At 39.9% G+C, this 21,063-nt stretch overlaps 1 protein-coding gene across 3 annotated transcripts in view; it reads left to right on the top strand.

Moving 5' to 3' along the window:
- Echdc1 (ethylmalonyl-CoA decarboxylase 1) overlaps positions 1-20,211 on the top strand; it is a 33,832-nt gene extending 13,621 nt beyond the window's left edge. For all 3 annotated transcript variants that reach the window (XM_010625745.2, XM_010625743.2, XM_010625744.3), the window contains 3 exons: positions 2,228-2,280; positions 3,844-3,924; positions 19,327-20,211. In XM_010625745.2, the coding sequence (XP_010624047.1) occupies positions 2,228-2,280; positions 3,844-3,924; positions 19,327-19,735 (543 nt within the window). In that variant the 3' untranslated portion in view covers positions 19,736-20,211. The remainder of the gene's footprint in view (positions 1-2,227; positions 2,281-3,843; positions 3,925-19,326) is intronic.
- Positions 20,212-21,063: the final 852 nt, after the last annotated feature.

Below are 21,063 nucleotides of genomic sequence, written 5' to 3'. Positions count from 1 at the left end.
CTCTCTCTCTCTCTCTCTCTCTCTGTTGCCCCTCTCTTTTTCTGTGTCTGTTCTTTTCTAAAGTAAATTTTTTGTTAGTTTTGCAGGAAAGGGGCGCGGAGCATAGCTCTGTACACCCGGCACCCGGCCACACCGGACGTCACTGTCATACGTTACGGTGTTGCGTCAGATTTGTCTCAGGTCATGAGCCAACACATACTTTACTGTTAATGAGAGCAGGGTTTACTTTGCAATTAGATGAGGAAGAAAAGGGGAAACGATTCTTCTGTGCCCTTGGCAATACAAAGTGTGGCGTATTCTGGCCAAATGGATTTCTGATTTCACATTCTGAATATAGCCCATTTAAAATTGTGAATACTAAGGAAATTCACACTTCTTAATTGGTCATCACTTAGTTTGACGCTCATGATCTTATCCGAGAGTACGAAAGAATCATAAAGTCATAGGTCTACTACCCTAGTACTGTGTGTACTGGGCGTTTCCCCACGGTGGCTGTTAAGTTAACACGAACTAGAAATGCTGTATGTAGAGTTCCTGAGAGGCATTCCTCGTGCACACTGTAGTCTCAGTACCTGACGGTGCGCAGTGAATCTGTGTGAGTTGTAGCCGGCCCAGGGCGTGGCGAGGCTCCTGCCCTTACCTGTGCTGCCCCTGGTGCGCAGGCCTTCGGAGGCTCAGGCTCCTAACCGGAAGTCTCCCTGCAGTTTTCCTCACGGTGAGGCTCCTCCTGCTCTTCCAGACGCCTCCGGGGCAGCTGCTTATGGGGTGAATTTGCTTTTTTTTTTGAGAATGCTGCTGGAATATGTGATGATTTTAGTAATTGGATCACACTCCTCTCTCACTGTGACGAATGCTTGAAAGTGATTGTTGCATGGACTTTAAAAAAATTTTTGTCACTGTGATTTTTTAAAGATTTCAAAATGTTTAAGGATAATTAACAAATAGAAACAAAATGGAGACTAATGCAGTGAACGCCTCACAGTAACAGCATCGGCAGTGCTCCACATCCTGCGCACTTGTTTAGCTTCCCCTCCAGCTGTTTCTATCTGTAACCCCCCTTGTAAGCATTTGGTTTCATCTTGGTGTCTTTAGGCCTGGCGGAAAGGGAAAGATACACCTGTCCCGGGCCGCAGGTGTGAGAAGGTGAGGCCAGGAGGCGACTAGGGAAAGTGATAGCCCTGAAAACTTACGGGCATTAGAGAATAAAACTCACAAAATATGCAAATAGCAATCCATTTACAAGATTTGGATTTGATGCGGCGGACGTTCTGTATGCTGGAAGAGGTCTCTTTTTAGAGGGAGGCGGCAGGGTGAGATTACGGGATTCAGGAGCCGGGGAAATAAAACCTGCGCGCTTTCAGCGAGTGGGTGTAAGGCCTCAAAGAAAGCGGCGCCTTAGACCTTCATGGTCTTCGTCCGGCCTCGAGGTAATACCCTCCTCTGTCCCGAGACCTCCTTCCGTACTGTCCTTAAATTGAAACTGAAATCAGCAGCTTTTTATGCCCCTGGCTAACTTGCTGTAGAGCCGGCCAGTCGGCTCCTCCCCAGCGCCGAGGTGGGATTTAGCGCCTCTCAGGAAGGCAGCCGACCCCGAGGCGGGCGGTAGACGGCGCTTCCAGGGCAGAACTTGTACCCGAGGGAGGGAAGCGGACGGTGGACGGACTGGCGAGTACAGGCCGTGCGGATTTGCTGAAGGAGAGAGGCCGAGGAAGAGCGCTGGAACAGAACAATCAGGGAAGAAAGACAGAAAAGCTGGTCAAAGAAAGGCGCTGCCCGTGAGAGTGCAAGATGGGGAAAAGGAGGAATCGTTAAATTTGAAAACTTAGAGATTACTAGAACATTTTGAGGAAAATCTTTCTGAAGAAGGCTGAAGGCTAGAGAACATGGGTTTTAGAAAGTGTGAGTTGGAAAAGAGAAGGCAGTGCTTTGGACCACTTTTAAGGAGAAACGCGCTGATTTGTAGAGATGCAGAGATAGAGGGAGGAACAGCCCCTCCGCTCTGCCTCCCTGCCCTCCGTGGTCTAGGGGCCCAGACTGAGCCTCCAACCCGTCCACACGGATGCCTCAGGGCGTCCCGGCAGCGTCGGCCTCGCGTGTGTACTTCACGCAGCAGCCGAGAGGCGTCAGCCAGACTCAAAAATAGGTAGGTGCATCTTTGTCTAAAATCTCAACTTTAAAAATTATCTGTTACTTAATACGTGTGCATTGTATCTTTGTTTATTTGAAGGATGGGATGGCCCTGTGTATGTTCATGCAGAATACCCTCACAAGACTCACGAGGTAAGGTATCTTTTACAATGGTACGATTCCTAAACATAGCCCCGTCACTCCAGCGCCTGTCCTAGCTGATCTTTAAATCATAGGCGGTCTAATTATATGGGCTAAGGTACATGCAGGCTGATGCCATAGAGAACAGTCATTTCATCGAATCGCGGCGAAGCATACACAAGTATGTTATAAACAACAGAAGGGAGGGAGGGAGGAAAAGAACTTCCCCAAGGAGCCCCTGTGACTGGTGAGGAGCAGGTGGGCGCCGTCAGAGGCTCCAGCTCCCCCAGCCCTCTGAGAAGATGCGTTTACACTGCGTCTACATGAGAAGACAAAGGGAGGGTTTTTTGTCTTTGCAATTCCTGGGTTACAAACTGCTACGTGTTCTGGTGAATTAGTTCACTTTGTTATTCTCAATGTAGACATTTAAAGTGAGAACAACTAAGGGAATTCAGATTTAAGCCTACTTGGCATGTCATTGCAAAATACTGCTTTTCTTGTTTTAGTGCCTGTTCATTTGCCTCCTCTATGCCTCACTTTTCCTGGATACATCTGAAGAGCTCTTCTGCTTTTTGTGTGTGGTACTAGACATTGAATCTAGAGATGCTGTTCCACTGAGCTCCGTCCTCAGCCCTCTTATTATTAAGTGCGTGTCTGCAGTCCCAGCTCCTCAGGGGCTGGGCAGGAGGACTCCAGGTTATTTTTTAAGATAATCCGTTCTACTTGGGAGTCATGTGTATTAAAAATTCAGTTATTATAGACCTGCAGCTTTATGTTTGGATTAGAACCTACAGAAACCTTCTTACTTTTAAAACATTGTAGATTTACTTTGTAATATTTTCATACACCCACAAGTTGAGTCTTTACAAATAAAAGTTAAGAATTTATTTTTAAAATAATACCGGTCCATGGGATTACTCTGGATCATTTCAACCAGTAATGTGCTGACTTTCAGGGGGACCCTTCAGTACATAGCTTTGGAATTCTTTCTTCAGGGCCACATCTTCTTTAGATATAACCTTCCATTTCCTAGCCTCAGCCTTAGGTTGATAAAAACACCTATACAGAGTCACACTACCTGCTGGGAAGCTCCAGCAGTTATGTTGTACAAAAGCATCCGTCTTTGGAAGAAAGTTTTGATATGTTTTCAGTTTAAAAACGGCTGGGTGTGGTGGGAACACCTGTAACTCACGCAGTATGTGAGGTTGAGGCAGGAGGACTGCAAGCTCAAGCCCAGCCTGGACAACTTAGTGACATGGCAAGACTCTTGTCTCAAAATAAAAAATAAAAAAAGGGATTAGGACATAGCTCAGTGAGAAGGCCCTGGGTTCAATTTCTGGTACAAAAAAACAAATACACTTACATGGCATTGAATATGAATTATTGTATTTCTAGTACTGTACTGTTTTTCTTCTGCTACAGCACAGGCTTAAGTTTCCACTCTTCTTTGATCCATGTTTATTATAAACACGGTGCAGTGCTTTGTTTCCACTGTACTTCAAGATTTTTTAAATAGCACTTGTAAATTAATACTGAAATTAGAAATATTAACATCGTTTCTCCTTTGGTGCACAGACTTCCTCTAATAAGTGTAGCACTGGTTCAAGGCCGAGCACTGGGCGGAGGAGCAGAATTCACCACGGCTTGTGATTTCAGGTGATGATGTTACATGATTTCTTGCATAAATATATTGGCATATGCTTGATTTCTTTTTGGCTAGAATTTTGCTACTTTATATATTCTTAAGCAGAATAATCAATTAGTATTTTCTTTAGGTCAGTCATTAAATTAGATAATTTGACTTTAGAATAATTACTATGGTAGTTACCATCCATTTAAAAATTTTTCAGAACATAGTGATCTTGAGCAACTCAAATCCACATTAGCAAAACCTTTGGAGACGAAAGCTAAGGAAATATATGAAACTTAAAATACAGAATTACAGGGCTGGGGATTTAGCCCAGTGGTTCTGCTGCCTGTCTCACAAGCTCAAGGTTCCAAGTTCAATCCCTGAACCAAAAAAATAAAATAAAATACAGAATTATACAAAAGGGTACACAGCTCATAAAATAGAAAGAAACTGCTGTACTTGGCCTTTTACGAAGAGAAGAGGTTTCCTGAGGTCCTTTCATGTCTTTCCCCTGTGTGACTCATAGCAACATCATAGGCTTAGAGCAGACTAGGAAATAAAGTTAGAGAAGTTCTTTGGGACCAATAGCTCTTCAGTCTCTAGAATTATTTTCAGTATTTGAAAGCTATACCACACAAGAACGATATTTTATAAAATCTGACGCTTTTTATGCTTTGTCATTAGCATTTCCCAGCACCATAAGCGCAGCTAAGAGAAACCAACGCAGTCTGTGCATAGGCTGGTGCAGTGCAGCCTTCTTGTGATGCAGCGGCTGCTGTGTGCAGTGCATTTGAGGGAAAACAGCAAAAAGTGCACAGCGGAACACTGGCGTCAGATAGACTTAGATTCCAGCTCAGTGTCACCTTCGACTTTGAACCAGTGACTGTCTTATCTCTTTGTCTCAGTTTATCTATAAAAGAACTATTTCCCTGAAGTATTTATAGATAAGTTTAAATGATACCATGAATACATACATCATGAATTAGCGCAGTGCTTAACCTGAAATAATGTCAATATCGACTTGCTAATGCTACTTCCAGTCTTAAAATTGCCCTACTGTGTGCGGTTGTACAGAAATGCCAAGAGAGTAGCATTCTCGCACACTTTGTTGTTTTCTTTTAACTTACAAACTTTAAAAAACTTGTATTTTTAGTAGTGCATGTTTGCAGTATGTAATGATTACATTCATTGTGGGGAGTTGGTATATGTACGTAACATGTCTTAGTTCTTGTGTGTGTTTTTTGGTTCTTTTTTCCATCTTTTAAACTCTTCATTTGGGAGGTTTAAACCCTAGCGCTGGCCTTAGTCTCTTAGTCTCACTCCTTTTTTTCCCACGCATTGCACACTGGATCTCGGCTAAGTGAGCGCACACTGAGCGGAGCCTCCGAGTCCACCCTCCCTCTGTGGTGCTGGGCACTGGACGTGGGGCCCTCTTGGGCTGCCCTGCTGAGCTGCACCCGGGCCTCAGGCAGCCTGCAGCGCCACCATTCTGCTCCGGCACGCGGTGCCCTAGTCATTTCCACACCATGTGTGGGGCAACGTTTTGACAGTTTTTGGACATTAATTCCAGGGAGGTGACACATTCCGTACAGTTAGGTGTGCCCACTGTAATCGTGCAGTGCAAGGGAATTTGATGAATGTGCACTGTTACACTAGATTCATGCAGTCTGAACTCCTCTTTTGTTACCTGGTTTCTTTCAATGAGTAATTATTTTGAGTTTCATCAGTGCTGTACCATGCGTCAGTGTGTTTTATTGTAGGGCTATGCCGATTTATTTTTGAGATTCGTCTGTGTTATTGCATGTGCAGGGGGTTTGTTTCACTGCTTATGTAGCATAGCGGGTATCGTACAGTGTGAGCTATTTCTGTTGTGGGGTATTCTGAACTGAGCTATTCTGAATATTTGTGTATAGCTGTTTCTGTGGGGATATGTTTTTCTTTCTTTTGGGTGAAAACATGGTAGTAAAATTGTTCCTACGTGGCCTAAGCTGGCTTCAAACTTAAAATTCTCCTGCCTCAGTCTCCCAGGTGCTGGGATTACAGGCATGAACCACCATGCCTGGCTTCTGGATTTTTAATTTTATTACTAAAGATAATGATTTTCTTAACCAGAAACAGATATATTTTATTTTGTGATGTTTGAGTAATTTTGAAACTTTTAAAATAGCTGGACCCATATTAATACCTGAATGATATTTCTACATCGATTGTTTACTTTTTTGGCAATATAATAAAAGCTGGAAATTATACATTAAGAAACTCCAGGGCTGGGGATTTAGCTTAGTGGTTCCAGTCTGAGTTTGATCCCCCATACAAAAAAAAAAAAAAAAGAAGAAGAAAAGAAACTGTACCTGAGGGCCAGGGGTTTAGCTCAGTGGCTCCACCACCTGCCTCACAAGTGCAAGGTCCCGAGTTCGAGCCAAGGTACCAAAAAGAAAAAAGAAACTCCACATGAAACATTTTCCACGAACCCTTGATTTAGAACTGTTTTTAAGTACATATTTCTACATATGTCTTATTAGACAGTTTGTATCTTTAAGATATTTTCTCTGCCTACTGAGATAGTTCTTCTGCTAGGGCTTTTACTATTTTGATTCTGTGTTTATAAAACATAGATGCTCAGGCTCCTGATTGTGACAAACTAATAACCTATGTATTTGGGTCAAGAATGGAGCATTCCCAGCACCGCGCCCCCTCTCTCCCTTTCTTAGTCACAGCCCGTGCGGCCACACAGAGTTCGCTCTGCTTCACCCTCAGGTGTGGCATCTTCAGCTGATCCCTCCCATGCTGTCTCTTACAGCTTTATAGACTCAATATTCTATGTTTCCATTTTATCTCCACATAAATGGCATCATGCTGTGATGCGAACAGTTTGAGAAAAGCCCCGGTAAAAACCAAATATTAGTTCTTTGTTTATAATCCGCCAGGCAAGTTTCAGTTTATCGGTGAAAACGTCATTTAGTACCTTCACAGAGATTTCAGAATAGTTCTGGTACAGAAGACAGTCTGCAGACATCCTGGCCTCCTTGGAAAGAGTCGTTCTTAGTTGGGCCGATGCAGGTACTGAGGAGGGTGGGTGTTTTGCCTGACAGTGCCCCTGCTGTCAGCAGGGTGGCTGCAGAGGGTGCACCTACCTCCTGTGTGAGCAAGCAATGAGCCCTGGCTTTGTGGAGGATGTGGGACTAAGTAGGAAATGCTCTGTGTGACAGGATGAAATACTTTCCTCACTTTACCTTGAAATGCAAGTACTTCATTAAATACTTAATTGTAAAAAGGTAATAGATATTTAAATATGAAATATATGTAAAGAATTCTAAGCTATATAGAAGTGTACATTACACTTTAAGAATCCTCTACATAGGGCCAGGGATTTAGCTCAGTGGTGCCGCCACCTGCCTGGCAAATGCAAGGTGCCAAGTTCAATCCCAGGCACCAAAAATAACCTCTACATTAAAGTAAGGGCAAATTAAGATTTTTTAGGTGTCCTTTGGAGAAAGAGAAAGCCCTTTAACATTGCCTGGCATTCATTTTCAAGTGTTTATTAGGCTTTTGACTTACCCTTCAAGTCCATTCCTGATATGCATTTGGGTATAGAGACAAAAGGCAAAACAGCAAGCAAAATAATCAGGGACTGTTTAATCCTCCGATGCTGCCGAAAGGCCGTGTGCGTCACACTTCTCTAAACAGTGTGCAGCGTGTACTCGAGTCGCACTGATTATTTGACTTAATTTGCTGTGAGCTATCTGAGGGTGTCAGATGTACTCAGTAACATCCCAGTGCATCTGCGAAGCAGATTTCCAATGAAAACATGCTCGATTGTGAACAGCTTTCGTATAAATGGTGTGTTCACGGAAGCACTGTTAGAACCACGTGTGCTGGGTCCGGCCATTTCCACACTCAGCCATTCTGCGCTATTTCATTTTTCCAGTAATATTTGTTGGCTATAGCTCACACACATATTGGTCCACACCCAGTTTCAGTTCCTTGTCAGCTGTAGCCTGAAACTATGAAGTGGGAAGTCTAGAAGGAGGGCGCTTGTTGGCTCCCACTGCACGCTGTCCTGACCGCCTGAGCTGACCCTGCGTGTGCCCAGGCCGGGGTAAGTCGCCCCTCGTCCCAGGTGTCAGTGCGGCCTGTGCTGCCTGCCCACTGGCCACTCAACAGCAGACTGGCTCATCAGATCAGCTCTCAGCTGTGCTCCAGCCCTCTAGTTAGGCATGTGCAGGGCCTCGGAACCTGCCTTCTACAGGTAAGTGAGGAGGAGGAGAAGTGTAAAAAAAAATTTTTTTTTTTTTGAGGAAAAACGGATCCTTTGTTGTAGAACTTTAAAAAGCAGTGTCCTAGCTTGCTCAGCCCTCTCCTCCCTCAGCAGAGGCCACAGGTGAGGTCTCCCTAACGTAGCCTCTCTGCTACTTCATAAACCGACGTCGTCTCCATGGCGTTGCTGCCTTCTGGTTTTAAAGCCCCCCCTGTACCCCACTCATCTCCTCTCAAACCCTTTCTCTCTTGTTTACGGGTATAAAAATAATATCAAAAACCACTTTCTTTTGACTGCTTTTTATTTCTTCTTAGTCTTCCATTTTTTTCAGTCACTCTTGTTTTAATTATTTTTAAATCCGTTTTTCATCTTTTCCTATGTCCCAGCCCTCCCTATACCATTATTAGTCCTTTGTATTCCTGGATTATTGAAAGAGTAGAAAACTTGCTGAACAAGCTCTACATGATATATCAATACATAATTGGTTCTTCAGATATTGATATTGCTAGTAGTTCTGTCCTCGCAGTTTAGTGCTAGGGACTTCTATTATAGTGGCAGAGTTTTCTAGCCCAAATTAGCTACATCAAGAACACAGGAATCTTGAGAAAGCAAGGAATAAGATTTCCAAAAGAATTAAAAGCATGTATGCGCACCCATGTTCATAGCAGCACAGTTTGTAATAGCTAAATCTTGGAAACAGCCCAAATACCCATCAGCCAATCGATAAAGAAGACATGTTTTTTTTAATAGAATGGAGTATTATTCATCTACAAAGAAGGATAAATTTGAGACATCTATAGCTAAGTAGATGCACCTAAAGACCATACTGTTAGTGAAATAAATTGGACAAATATGTAAAACTGTATTGTTTCTCTGATATGAGAAACTGAAAGTATGAAAAAGGACAAGAAAGTGTAAATCCTGAACATGACAAACGTAGTCGAAAGCCTGCCTGTGGACATAACCAATCAGAAGAGAATTTCAGGACTAGAGGACAGGAATTATGCAATAAATCACTTAGTGACACTAAAAACAGTTAGAAATCATGCAGAGTTCATGCAAGAGCTCTTGGGTAACTCTGAAAGAGCTAACCTATGAATTACAGGAGTCAAGGGAGGGCTGGGGAAAAATACTAACAATATAAAAATGTATTTACCAAGTCATTGCAGAAACTTCCCAAATCTAGAGATTAAAATGGATATCCTGGTAAATCAGGTATTTAGAACCCAAATAGATACAACCAGAAGAGAACCTGTCCACAACACATCATAGTCAAAATCCATAATGAAGAGAGACTACTAAAAGGCGTTATAGGAGCTTCAGATAACTGACATAAAGACAAGCCCGTCAGAATAACAGCAGTGAAGAGACAACCTAGAGAATGGGAAAATATTTTTGCTGGCTACTCCTCTGATAGAGGAGTAATACTCTATGTATCTGTGCTATATTAAAAACTCAAGAAATTAGATCCCCAATATAAGACAGTAAAACATGGGCAATAGAAATGAACAGACAGTTCTCAAAAGAAATGCAAATGTCAATAAGTATATGAAAAAACGTTCAGTGGTTTATGTCTGGATGTGTCTCCCCCAAAGCCTCATGCGCTCTTCTGGGAGGTGACTGGATCATGGGGGTGTGACACATGAATGGCTTGGTCCACAGGGGGGTTCATAGCTAAACGTGATATTGGTCGGAGGAGGCGTCACTGGGGGCCTGGCCTGGGAGCTCTCTCCCCTCCTCCCTCACCTCTCTGTCTCTCTGCTTCCTGACTGCCATGGTATAAGCAAGTCTGCCTCTGAGCCAGCCAGCTATGGCTGGGAACCAAAAATAAACCTTCCCTCCATTAATTTGTGAATGTCATGGCGTCTCAGCAGTGAGAAGGTGACTAAGACAGCATTTGGCCATTAGAGGGATGCAGATGGGAGCAGCACCGAACGTTGATCTTACTATAGCAAGAACAGTTATCGCACTCAAACAACAGCAAATGTTGGCAAGGGGATGGGGGGAAAGGAACCCTTTTGCAGTGTTGGTGGGAAGAAAAGTAGGACAGCCACTGTGGAGATCGGCACAGAGATTCCTCAAACAACCAAATAGAAATTCCACTTGAATCAGGCTAATCTCTTCCTGGCATCTTCTGCAAAGAGTTGAAGTCCTTGTATCACAGTGATGCATGCCTACCAGTGTTTGTAGTAGAGCAGTTATAACAGCTAAATTATAGAAATAGTCTCAGTGCCCACCAAAAGATTAGATAGAGAAAATGGTACATAAATATATTAGAATATTGCTCAGCCATAGATAAATATGAGTCATTTATAGAGAAATGAATGATTCTTGAGACCATAATGTTAAAGGAAATTGGACATAGATGGTTAAATATTGCATGGCTTCTCTTACGTGGAAAACCCAAAATATGAATTATTTGAAGAGCAGAATAAAAGATGACAGGAAACAGGGAGGTACACTGAAAAGGGAGAGTGGGACCTGGAGAAAGAAGAGTGAAAGAGAATAAAAGGCGGCCAAACAAACGTACTTACAAAATAAAATTTTAAACATCTAGAAAGTATATCTGCTTGTGCCAAAAGAACCCCAAAGCTTTCCATAGCATCCTAGTGAACATAGTTCCTTTGAAAAGTATATACGGGGGCCCTTTCAGCTTGGTTGGTTTTCTTACCCCAGGGATTGTCTGGCTACACTCAGCCCACACTTCCGTCCAGACTCCTCTTCCATTCCCAGTGGGATGCACGTCAGCAGGGAGACTGCTCAGCATTCCAGCAAAGCCCTCCAAACGGCGGGTGATTGCGATGTGATGAGTGTGTACGAGAGACCCTGAGATCTGCTTGGCATAGAGGCCCTTGTATAAATTGCATTCTCTTGAGTCATCATTTTTACTTAAAATACCTTGAAACAATATGGCTTTTAAAAAAACATTTTTAAAATCAAGACTAACATGGATTTATATTTGGCACTACCCAGAGTACAGAATCCACTCCACCGAAGGCGAACCTTTGGGAGCTTTTCATCACAGAACAGCCTGCTGGGCGCCTGTGTCATTTCTGTAGCTCGGCTCTAGTCACTTGAGCAGTGTTTTCATTTCAGTGACAAGAACTGACGTGCAAAGGAAAAGCTGGAATTGTGCTAATGTAATTAACTTCCAAAGTTTTAATGTGTCTTTTCAAATTAATGATCTTTGGAATGAAATATTAAGGAAATGTTTATATGTGTGCCCTTTGATTGCTGCTTTAATAAAGGACCACAAATTTAGTGACTTAAAATGTAAATTTATTATCTCACAGATTGCTAGGTTGAATACCTGGCAGGGCTCAGTGGGTTTCACTAGATCTTACCTCACAAGGCCAAAATCAAAGTGCCAGATGGACTGTGTGTTTCTGTTCAGGGGAGGATCCACTTCCGGGCCTGCTCAGGTTCTGGTGAGCAGAATTTGGTGCATGCTTTGCAGGACTGAGGCCATGTGTGCTCCCTGACCAGCCTGGGCCAGTAGGAGGCATCTTTGCCCCCAGAGGCTGAGGTCATCCTATCGTCTTTCCTCTGGCCCCGGTCACGCTTTGAATCTCATTTACTGACTCCTGCTGTCACTCTGACTTCAGCTGGGGAAAATGCTCTAAATGTTCTTGTGATCAGATTGGGCGCACTCAGATAATTTGTGGGAATGTCTATTTTAAGGAAGCAGCCTTAGGTCTACAGAGCCCCCTTTTCTGTGTAGGTGACACCTGCAGAGGCTCTGGGATTTATGTATGGACTTTTCAGTGTCACTGTGTTTATAGCACAAATGGGCTGGGCATAGATAGGAATGTAGTTGCAGGATTTGTTGTGAATGTTGGCATTTCTATTTGATTGCCAAGGAAAAGTAAATTCGTTATGCTACATGAACTTTGATAAACTGTATTTTTATTTTTCTAACTTCAGTTGCACTAGAATTAGATCTCATTTATATCTGACTTCTAAAAGGTTCATTGATACATCATTTAAATTAATTTGTAAACATGACCAGATGCTTAGATTGATTTCAAGTGCAGGATTCCAGAATGTGCTTTAGGAGGAAGTTAGAACACTCATTTCTTGATTCTGTCTTCTAACTCAATCATTCAAAACATATCTGGGGGAGGGGAGAATAATCTCTCAGAACTACACCAAAATGAGCACCTTCATCGAGTCTGCTTGGCTTTTAAAGAATCATCTCTTGGTAATCAAAAGCATGTAAACTCTAATTACATGTCTAATATTTAATTTTTTGGTACTGTAATTTGTACAAGAAAATGGAATTATATTTTAATCCTTTTTTTATTTTGAAGCACAAACTTACAAAAAATTTTTAAGGATGATACAAAGGGCCATGTGTTGTCGTGCCTGCCTGTAATACCAGCACTCGAGAGGCTGAGGCAGGAGGATCACAGAGTTCGAGGTCAGCTTGAGCTACATAGTGAGTTCAAGGCTAGCCTGCACTACATAGTGAGACTCTGTGTTCCCCCGCCCCTCCAAAAAGAATGATATAAAGAATTTCCCTACATCATTCACTGAGATCTACCAGTTTTTAACATGTTGCTATTTTTCTAGTATGTACATCCTCCAAGACTAAGGGTAAATAGTCAAAGGTGTGTTCAAAAGTTGCATGGACTAGTTCACTTGTTTAATCCTTTGATGTGATTTTATTTAAAATAATTTGCTTCATTTAGATTTTGGATTTTCCCTTCCTATCCTTATTTATTGAATTTTGCTTTTTAATATGTAAAATGTTGTAATGAATACCATGTGTGTACTTCTCACATTACTGATATTTCATAGGAATAAATTCTAGGACTGAAGATTGCCAAGTTAAAAATAATAAATTTGTTATTACCAAATTCTCCATAGGAAATTGACAGCAGACCCCATCTTGCGTTCCTTTTATCCTTTCTCACATAACTTTGTCAGCAGAGCTAATTCTTATACTTGTGTTTTTTTTGCCAATCGGATGGGTGAGGAATAGTATTTTAGTATAGTTTCAATATGTGTTTCTCTAAAGTGAAAAAAAAGTTGATCATGTTTCTGTATGTCTATGGATAATTTTTTAAATCTTTTTTTGATTTAAGTAGCTATTCATATTTTGCTCATTTCTCAGAATATTTAGCCTTTTATACTCAATTTTTTTTTAGTTTTTCAAATATTTGGGTTATTATCTGTGATCTACTTTGTAAATATTTGCCTCACTTATGTTTTGAGTCTGCTTGTTTGCTGTTTGTTTTTCCAGAGCAAGCCTTTTTAGAAAATATGCTCATATCAATCCATCTTTTTTATTATTGCATCTGGATTTTGAGTGATAAAAAGCCTTGCCATATGCCTAAGTTAGAAAGAATTCATTGATGTTTTCTTTTGGTACTTGACCAGTTTTGTATTTTATGTTTACCTATCTAATCCATTTTGAGCTTATTTTTATTATGGTATAACTAATGGATGTCATCTTTTTCCAAATTTTTGTTTATTTTCAAAGGACTTCTGTGCTCTAGTGATGTGAAATAGTGCCTGTTACATACTAGCATGATTTCCAGTTGTACTTAGATCTGTTGATAGATTTTCTATTCTGTTGTTTTTCTGTATCATTAATGCTGTGATAATTATCTATGCATAAGGCCTTATCCACTAAAGGTTGTTTCTTGAAAATAAATCTTATAAGTAGTAAAAGTCCTTAACCTGAGGACGAGACAGTGTTTAAGACTTGATATATATTGCCAAACTATCCTGCAGAAAAGATTCTGCCAGTTTAGCCTAACACCAGCAAATAAGAACATCCTTTCTTACAATGAGTACAGTCTTTCAGAAAATATTTTCTAATTTTGATAATCAATACTTATTTTAATTTACATTTTCAGAGTTTAGGAAAGGCATACATTTTTATTGGTGTGTGTGTGTGTGTATAAATTGTCTGCATTTCCCCCTTCTATTTTTTCTTTTATGGTGTTGAGCTGTTTATGTGGTAGATGAAATACATATTTTAATTCCTCCATGTCCCTAATGCAATAAAATTCTCAAGCTGCAATTCAGAGCCTACTTAATTTGCTTCTAATCTTCAACATTGTTTTCCAGAATATAAATAACCTTCAGACCAAGGTATTAGCATTTGCAGCTGCTGCCTTTCAAGATCTGTTACAAAGAAAGGGAGCTGTAAACATTCTTGTTTTAAGAGAACTTGCTGTGTGTAGCCTTTTTCTTAAAATACTTGCTTAAAAATAAAATTAAAAATATATACATAAAATATATACACACAGTTGTGATGTTCACACACACACACACACACACACACTCAAAAGGTCCTAATTCTATTTTTGACTTGCAAGTGCCTGGACTTTGAATATGAGATGCCTGCTTCTGGAACACACTGCCCTGTTGCTTTGTTTTGTAGTTACCCCTACATTACTTGGAAATTCTTACTTTACAGCCTGTATGCAATATCACCAAACTCTGTCTTTGATCATGATAGAGTTACTAAATGGATTAATCATACTTGACTAGCACAAAGCATTTTCTAATCCACTCCCTGCATCTACGACCATGACCACACACAAATAAACATGTTCTCTTCTTCAACCACATCCCTTCTTGTTGAAACTGTCTTGCATGAACCACAGGGCGCCTCATGGGGTGGTCCTAAGAGTTGGGAATCAAAAGATGAGATTATAGGGAGAACCCTTGGGTTCTCTCCTTGTATTTTTCATTTGTCTTGTAAGGTGATGGCAGATAGAAACGAAAGAAAGTGAAAGGGGAATACGTGTGCAAACAAGCAAGCATTTATGTTCAAGGCATGATAGTGAAGCATAGTTTGATTGGAGATGCTGCCAGTTGTATAACCTTCAATACAAGATGATTAAATGCAGAGTTATTTTTCCTAAACTAAAATCTCAGTATTCAGGTTTAATTGCAGTATTGGCACTTTGTGATAAATAAGTGGGTTTTGGGTTGCAGTTTGGCACTGTCTCTAAAGGGTTCACCACCACTGTCCTGCATTGTATTTCTCCACGTCAGCATCCTCTGCCTTGTCCATGGCTGTCACGCTCATCAAAAGATCAGAATTCTGTCACCCTGGAGTGTGTTTAAGTCAGTGCTTACCCATTTATAGTATAGTAGTTATTTTATACTGTCAGCACTTTAAAATTTTAATATATTTGTTACTTATATTGTATAGTTTTCCTTCAATCATGGAGGTTTTTGGTAAGTGTGGTTTTTTAAAAAATTGCCTTGGAATCTGGCTCCAGACATAGTAGAACACAGCGTTACCTCTGTTCATTTGGCAGTATCAGAATTGCGTACATTGTGTGGTCTCTGCTTACATAGCCACCATGGATAGGGTGCTATCATTGCCTGGGGTTCGCAGTGTGATTATAGCTCTTTTACTTTGAATTCTTTAGGGATTCAGTGATCATAGTTCAAGAAACTTTATACTATAACTTTATACCTCTCTAGCAGAAACACTGCTGTAATTTGAACTATCAGTATAACTGAGTAATAAAACCTAGTACACATAGTTTATGTCAGGCTACAAATATATACAACTCTACTATTTCCATTTCTCCTATAATGTGGTAAGGCAATTTCATATATGATTTTCAAAGCAAACTTAGTCCAAGATTATCTGTAAGGGAATTGTAGTTTATTTGTCCTAAGTATCTGTCACATACTAATTCATTTCATACTCAATGATTCTATGGTATAAGTAGTATTACTTCATCTATTTTATAGACAAACTGAGGCCAAGAGTAACTGCGTAAGATCTGTAGTCGAGCCTTCCTCATCCTCTTTAAGCCCTATGTCCTTTTCTGTTGCTGTATTTCGTGGGGCATGGGATGCAGTCCAGTGGCTGCTAGATTTCAAGCCAGGTATGCTGGCTTCTGAGTCCAATGCTTCCCAGCAAAGCTGTGTCATCTCCCCACTCGACACAGGCTTCCTTCTTCAGAGTGCTAGAAGGACTTTTCCTCAGCAAAGAACATGTTTTGAAGCCATTTTTGTATCTTTTATTAAAAATTTATTTTAATAAAATTTGATAAATTCTTTTAAAATTTATTTTTCTTGAGCACACCTATTGATGTTGAAGCGCAGGGCTAGCCCGTCAGAAAGTAGTGGCTTCCTTATGTCTTTCCAGGCAACAGCGCTTGTTCACCAGTGTGGGTAGTTTATCCCAGAACCACATTTCTCCCACACAGTAACACGGGACATGGCTACATCTGACTCAGCTCATCTCCTCCAAGATGCCGGAGGAAATCCGGAACATCACCAGTAGGGATCACACAGTCTGAAGACACTTTAATTCTCACTTGTCAAAATAGGAGTTTCATACAGTTTTATAAACTGAGTCTGTCCTGTCTTCAGAATTCTAAGAGCCACGTCCTCGATCTATGTGGATTAAGAGATTATCCCTTGCAGTGAGTCGCAAGGTGACAGCAGCTGAACTTGGCTCATGATCCTGTGAAATGAAGCCTTTTCTATTTCTTACATTTGTAAACATTTTAATATTTTATCTTTAAATTTCACTATTTAATAGAGTTCTACAAAAGGTTCCTTTCTCAGTGTTCTCTAGTACTTTCATTGGTTAAGCACTTTGTGTTCATTGGTCACCAGTGAATTTTTTATCACATGTAATATTTAATGTATAAATTTATATCAATACACAGGCATATCCTAGGCACGTGGTTTATAAAGAATGGAGGTCAATTTGATTACAGCACATATTTTTTTAAAAGATTACCTCAGGATTTTTAAATTTTAAAATAGGATTCAAAGCCATACTTTGCTTGTAAAACAGAGCAAAGGGAAAAAAGAACATGATAACAAATGAAGATTCTTCTCTATAAGCAAAGAATTCCAAACACATGCACTTACATTTCAGTAATTTTTGTTGCATAGTCATCTACATAATACTTCTAGGATATTAACCATTTTTATGTTCATCTAATTCAACATGAATTTATTACTGACCTAATCCATTTTTTTTTCTGTTGTAGGCGTAGCTCTTTACTAGTGTGAGTGGTGATTTCAGGATTTAGTTTTGAATAGTGACATACTTAGTTCATTCTGTGAAAAACTATAGTTTATGAAGGGTTATTAACTCTTTTCCTATCTCTAAGGCTGTCAGGCATCATTTCTGTAATTTTGGCTCCTTACATTTTTGTCAGTTTCCTGTTTTGTTAGAAGGCAGTAGTCACAATTTAGAGATAGAGTCAGATTCTTAGTAGATTTGTTCTTCCTCCCTGTTTAAACTTTTTTTTTTTTAATTGAGACTTTTTAGAGCTATTGCTACAAGCGGTTGTTAATGGTTTTGGCATATTTTCCTTTGTACAAATTCACAGCTGTGAAGAGAAAATTTCCCTGTGGGTTAATAAATAGGCTTTTATGTGAATTCTCTATTAAGGATTTCTCCCGATTAAAGGGCCAAAGACCTGAGTTTGTTGTTCTTCGTGCTAACAGAAGTAAATTGCCTGCAGTTGAATACTTAACACTTTGGAAAGCCAAACTAAAGTCTTTTTTGTAATAATAGCTTTTAAAGAAGTAATTTTTCCTAAAAAGTTAATGTTCTGACATGACATGTAGCCCAAATTAAGTTTAACATAGGGCAACCTTCTTGTTGAAGCGAGGTGTGAAAATAAATCTCAGGCCGGTTCATTGGTTCATGCCTATAATCCTAGTATGGAGGCTGAGGTAGGGGGAATAAGTTCCAGGCTGGCCAGCCGGGGCAACTGAGATCCTGTCATGAACTAAAACAGAAAGGGCTGGCTGGGGATTGTAGCTCAGTGGTAGAGCACCCCAGGGTTCACTCCCCAGTACTGAGTAATGAACAAATGAATCAGTTAATAAAACAAATTCATAGAGAGCATTTCCTTAATACTATATAGCTTTAGTCAGTTAATACACAAACATTTAACTGGTAAACAAACTGAAGCACTTTGTTTTTAATCCCTTTAATTCTACTTTTGTCACTCCATTCATAAAAATCTCACAGCTTGGAAAAAATGAGCCCATGTTATAGGAAATCGCTGCCATCAGTCTGAGTCAAGTCATTACCGACTTGCTAGTGTCACAGCTCTCATTCTCGTCTAGCTAAATAACTTGTGTGCCTTGGGTTAGGAGTACACACATTGAAGCCAAACTACCTGAGTGTAAGTCTTGCCTCTGCCCTGCCTGTGTGGCCTTAAATAAGCTACTTCTTTTGCCTCCATCTCCCCATCTATAAAATGAGGATAATATTAGTAGACCTCCTATGCTTCATTTGATGATTAGTTAACAAAAGATTCTTAAACAACTGGTATTAGTGCTATTAAATGCTTAAGTCATCATACAACAACCAGAGCAATCCTTATAAAATACCACATGGGAATCTTTTGGTTGAAATAACTTCATTGAGAATGAAATTGGAACTTGTTACTAAGGCCTGAAAGTCTGCTTCCCTGACTTCATCTCCCATTGCTTTCTTTGCTTCCTCTGGTCCTGAGATACTGTTTTACTTGAAGGTCTTTGCACTGGAATTCCTTCTTCCTGGAACACTTTCTCCCCAGATTTTTGCATTGTCCATACCCTTACGTTGTGCTGAAATATTCAGAGGCCTTCTCCATTTAAATAGCACATGGCCAACAAACACATCCCCATTCATTAGCCTTCGCCCCGTGTCTTCTTTGTAACACTCAGCCACTGGCATTGTTTAATGCTCATCTCCAAACTTAAGTTCCACGCCTGCGGATTTTATTTTGGTGGTTCTTGCAATCTCAGCACTTAGAACACTACCTACCTACCTACCTAGCATTGACAGTGCTCAGTGAATAGTTGCTATACAGATACTGGGCAAAAGATAGCTTCCTGAGGACTATGAGGATCTATGTTTCTTATGCCAGTACTTTCACCTGATCCATTTTTTTAATTAGAAAATTTGGGGATCTGAAGTATGAAGACTAGGTTCTTACTTGCCAAGGAAAGGATAAGTGAGCACAAAATTCTTTTCAAAGAGGTGTTAAGGACCACCTTTCATGTGGTAAATTAAATTCTAGATGAAACAGCCACATTTTTCTGACATTTCCCTTTGTAGTATCACCAAAGAGGATCACTCACCCAAGAGGATCAGTGGCTCTTTCCTAGAGTACTTAAGGATTATAAGCATGCACATATAGTTAAATTTTTTTTCTCTTTTCTCTTTCAGGTTAATGACTCCAGAGAGTGAGATCAGATTTGTCCACAAGGAGATGGGAATAATTCCAAGCTGGGGTGGCGCCAGCCGGCTGGTTGAAATCATAGGCAGTAGAGAAGCTCTCAAAGTGTTAGGTGGGGCCCTCAGATTGGATCCAAAGAAAGCTTTAAGTATAGGAATGGTCGAAGAGATCCTGCAGTCCTCAGATGAAACAAAATCTCTAGAAGAAGCCCAGGCATGGCTGACACAGTTTGTTAATGGGCCACCAGAAGTCATTAGAGCTTTGAAAAAATCTGTTTGTTCAGGCAAAGAGCTATATTTAGAGGAAGCATTACAGAACGAAAGAGATCTTTTAGGAACAGTGTGGGGGGGAGCTGCAAATTTACAAGCTATTGCTAGGAGAGGAAAATTTAATAAATAACTTGAGAAGTTCCAATTTTTAGTATATATTAAAGTTTAATGAAGTATGAATAGCAGAATTAATCTGAAACTTACGACTAGTATTCAGATTTGTTTTCAGATATTTTGAATATCTGAACTCACTGGCCAATTTTTAAAGATATTTGGTAACATACTACATACTTTTTATAGAATCAGGTTTTTCATTGCAATAATGGATTCTTAGCATATGAACAAAGAATCACCTTTCAGTTTTCTGTCTTGAGATAAATGTTTTATCACTATGCTGCTGTCACTTCTACTGACAGAAAACCTATTGCCTTTTTCCCCATAAAACTTTTCTTCCATTTTACTTGGTAATAATTTACAAAAACAGTATAGTGACCCTTTTACTTAAAGAACGTGGGGAGGGATCATAGGGTAAGAAAAGGTATGATGTCATTTTCTTCTGTTCCATGTGAGGGGAAAAAATAAAGATGCACCCCATTACCCTCTCCACATTTGGAACCTGACTTGACCTTTTCAAAAACTGTACATTTGTTTTAAATTTTCTACTAGCGATAGCCATGATAGAGAACATTAACTGATATTACAAAGTCACTGTTCACAGTCCCAGGAGTTACCAAGTTGGTAACAGTACTGTCAGTTTTAAAACTCTAAAAAGATTCATGAAGCAAGCATGCTATGACGAAAGTCAGCATTTTAAAACTTTTTTTTTTTTTGAGACAGGGTCTCAGTATATAGTTGAGACTGATCTGGAACTCACTATGTAGCCCAGGCTGGTCTCAAACTCTCAGTGATCTTCCTGCCTCAGCCTCCAGAGTCCTGGAATTATAGGCGTGTGTCACCACACCCGGCTTAAAACATTTCTATTTTTCTGAAAAACATCAGCTTTTACAACTAGCATTTAAAATAAGTTTACTAAAAACGCAATTCAGACTTTTATGATCCTAGTAATTTTTTTAAAATGTGTAATTCAAAGTCTCAATCCTAACCTATTGCAACATTTCAAAGTAGTGACTCTGTCTTTATTTGCTATTGTAATATTTATTTCACATTTGAGAATCATAGTAAAAATAACTTGGATATGCTTTTATCATTTTCCAGCTATAAGAACAGACTCTGTCTTTTCTAGACAAATTCTAGTTACCATGTTAACCTAATACTTTCTACCTTGCCCAGATATAAAAACTGCCAGTAAAAGTCAGTTTTCTAATCTATATGTGTAAGGTGAATTCATGTCTGTTAATTCTGTTTATAAGCCTACCATGTACCGAGTGTAAGACCACTAATGAACACTGCAAAGAAAAATTCCCAGTATCAATTATTTGAGAAATACAAGACTCATAG

Source organism: Fukomys damarensis, unplaced genomic scaffold (assembly GCF_012274545.1).
Source record: "Fukomys damarensis isolate Sample0158 unplaced genomic scaffold, DMR_v1.0_HiC HiC_scaffold_14, whole genome shotgun sequence".
Taxonomy (NCBI): Eukaryota; Metazoa; Chordata; class Mammalia; order Rodentia; family Bathyergidae; genus Fukomys; species Fukomys damarensis.
This window is presented reverse-complemented; position numbering and strand designations above follow the sequence as displayed.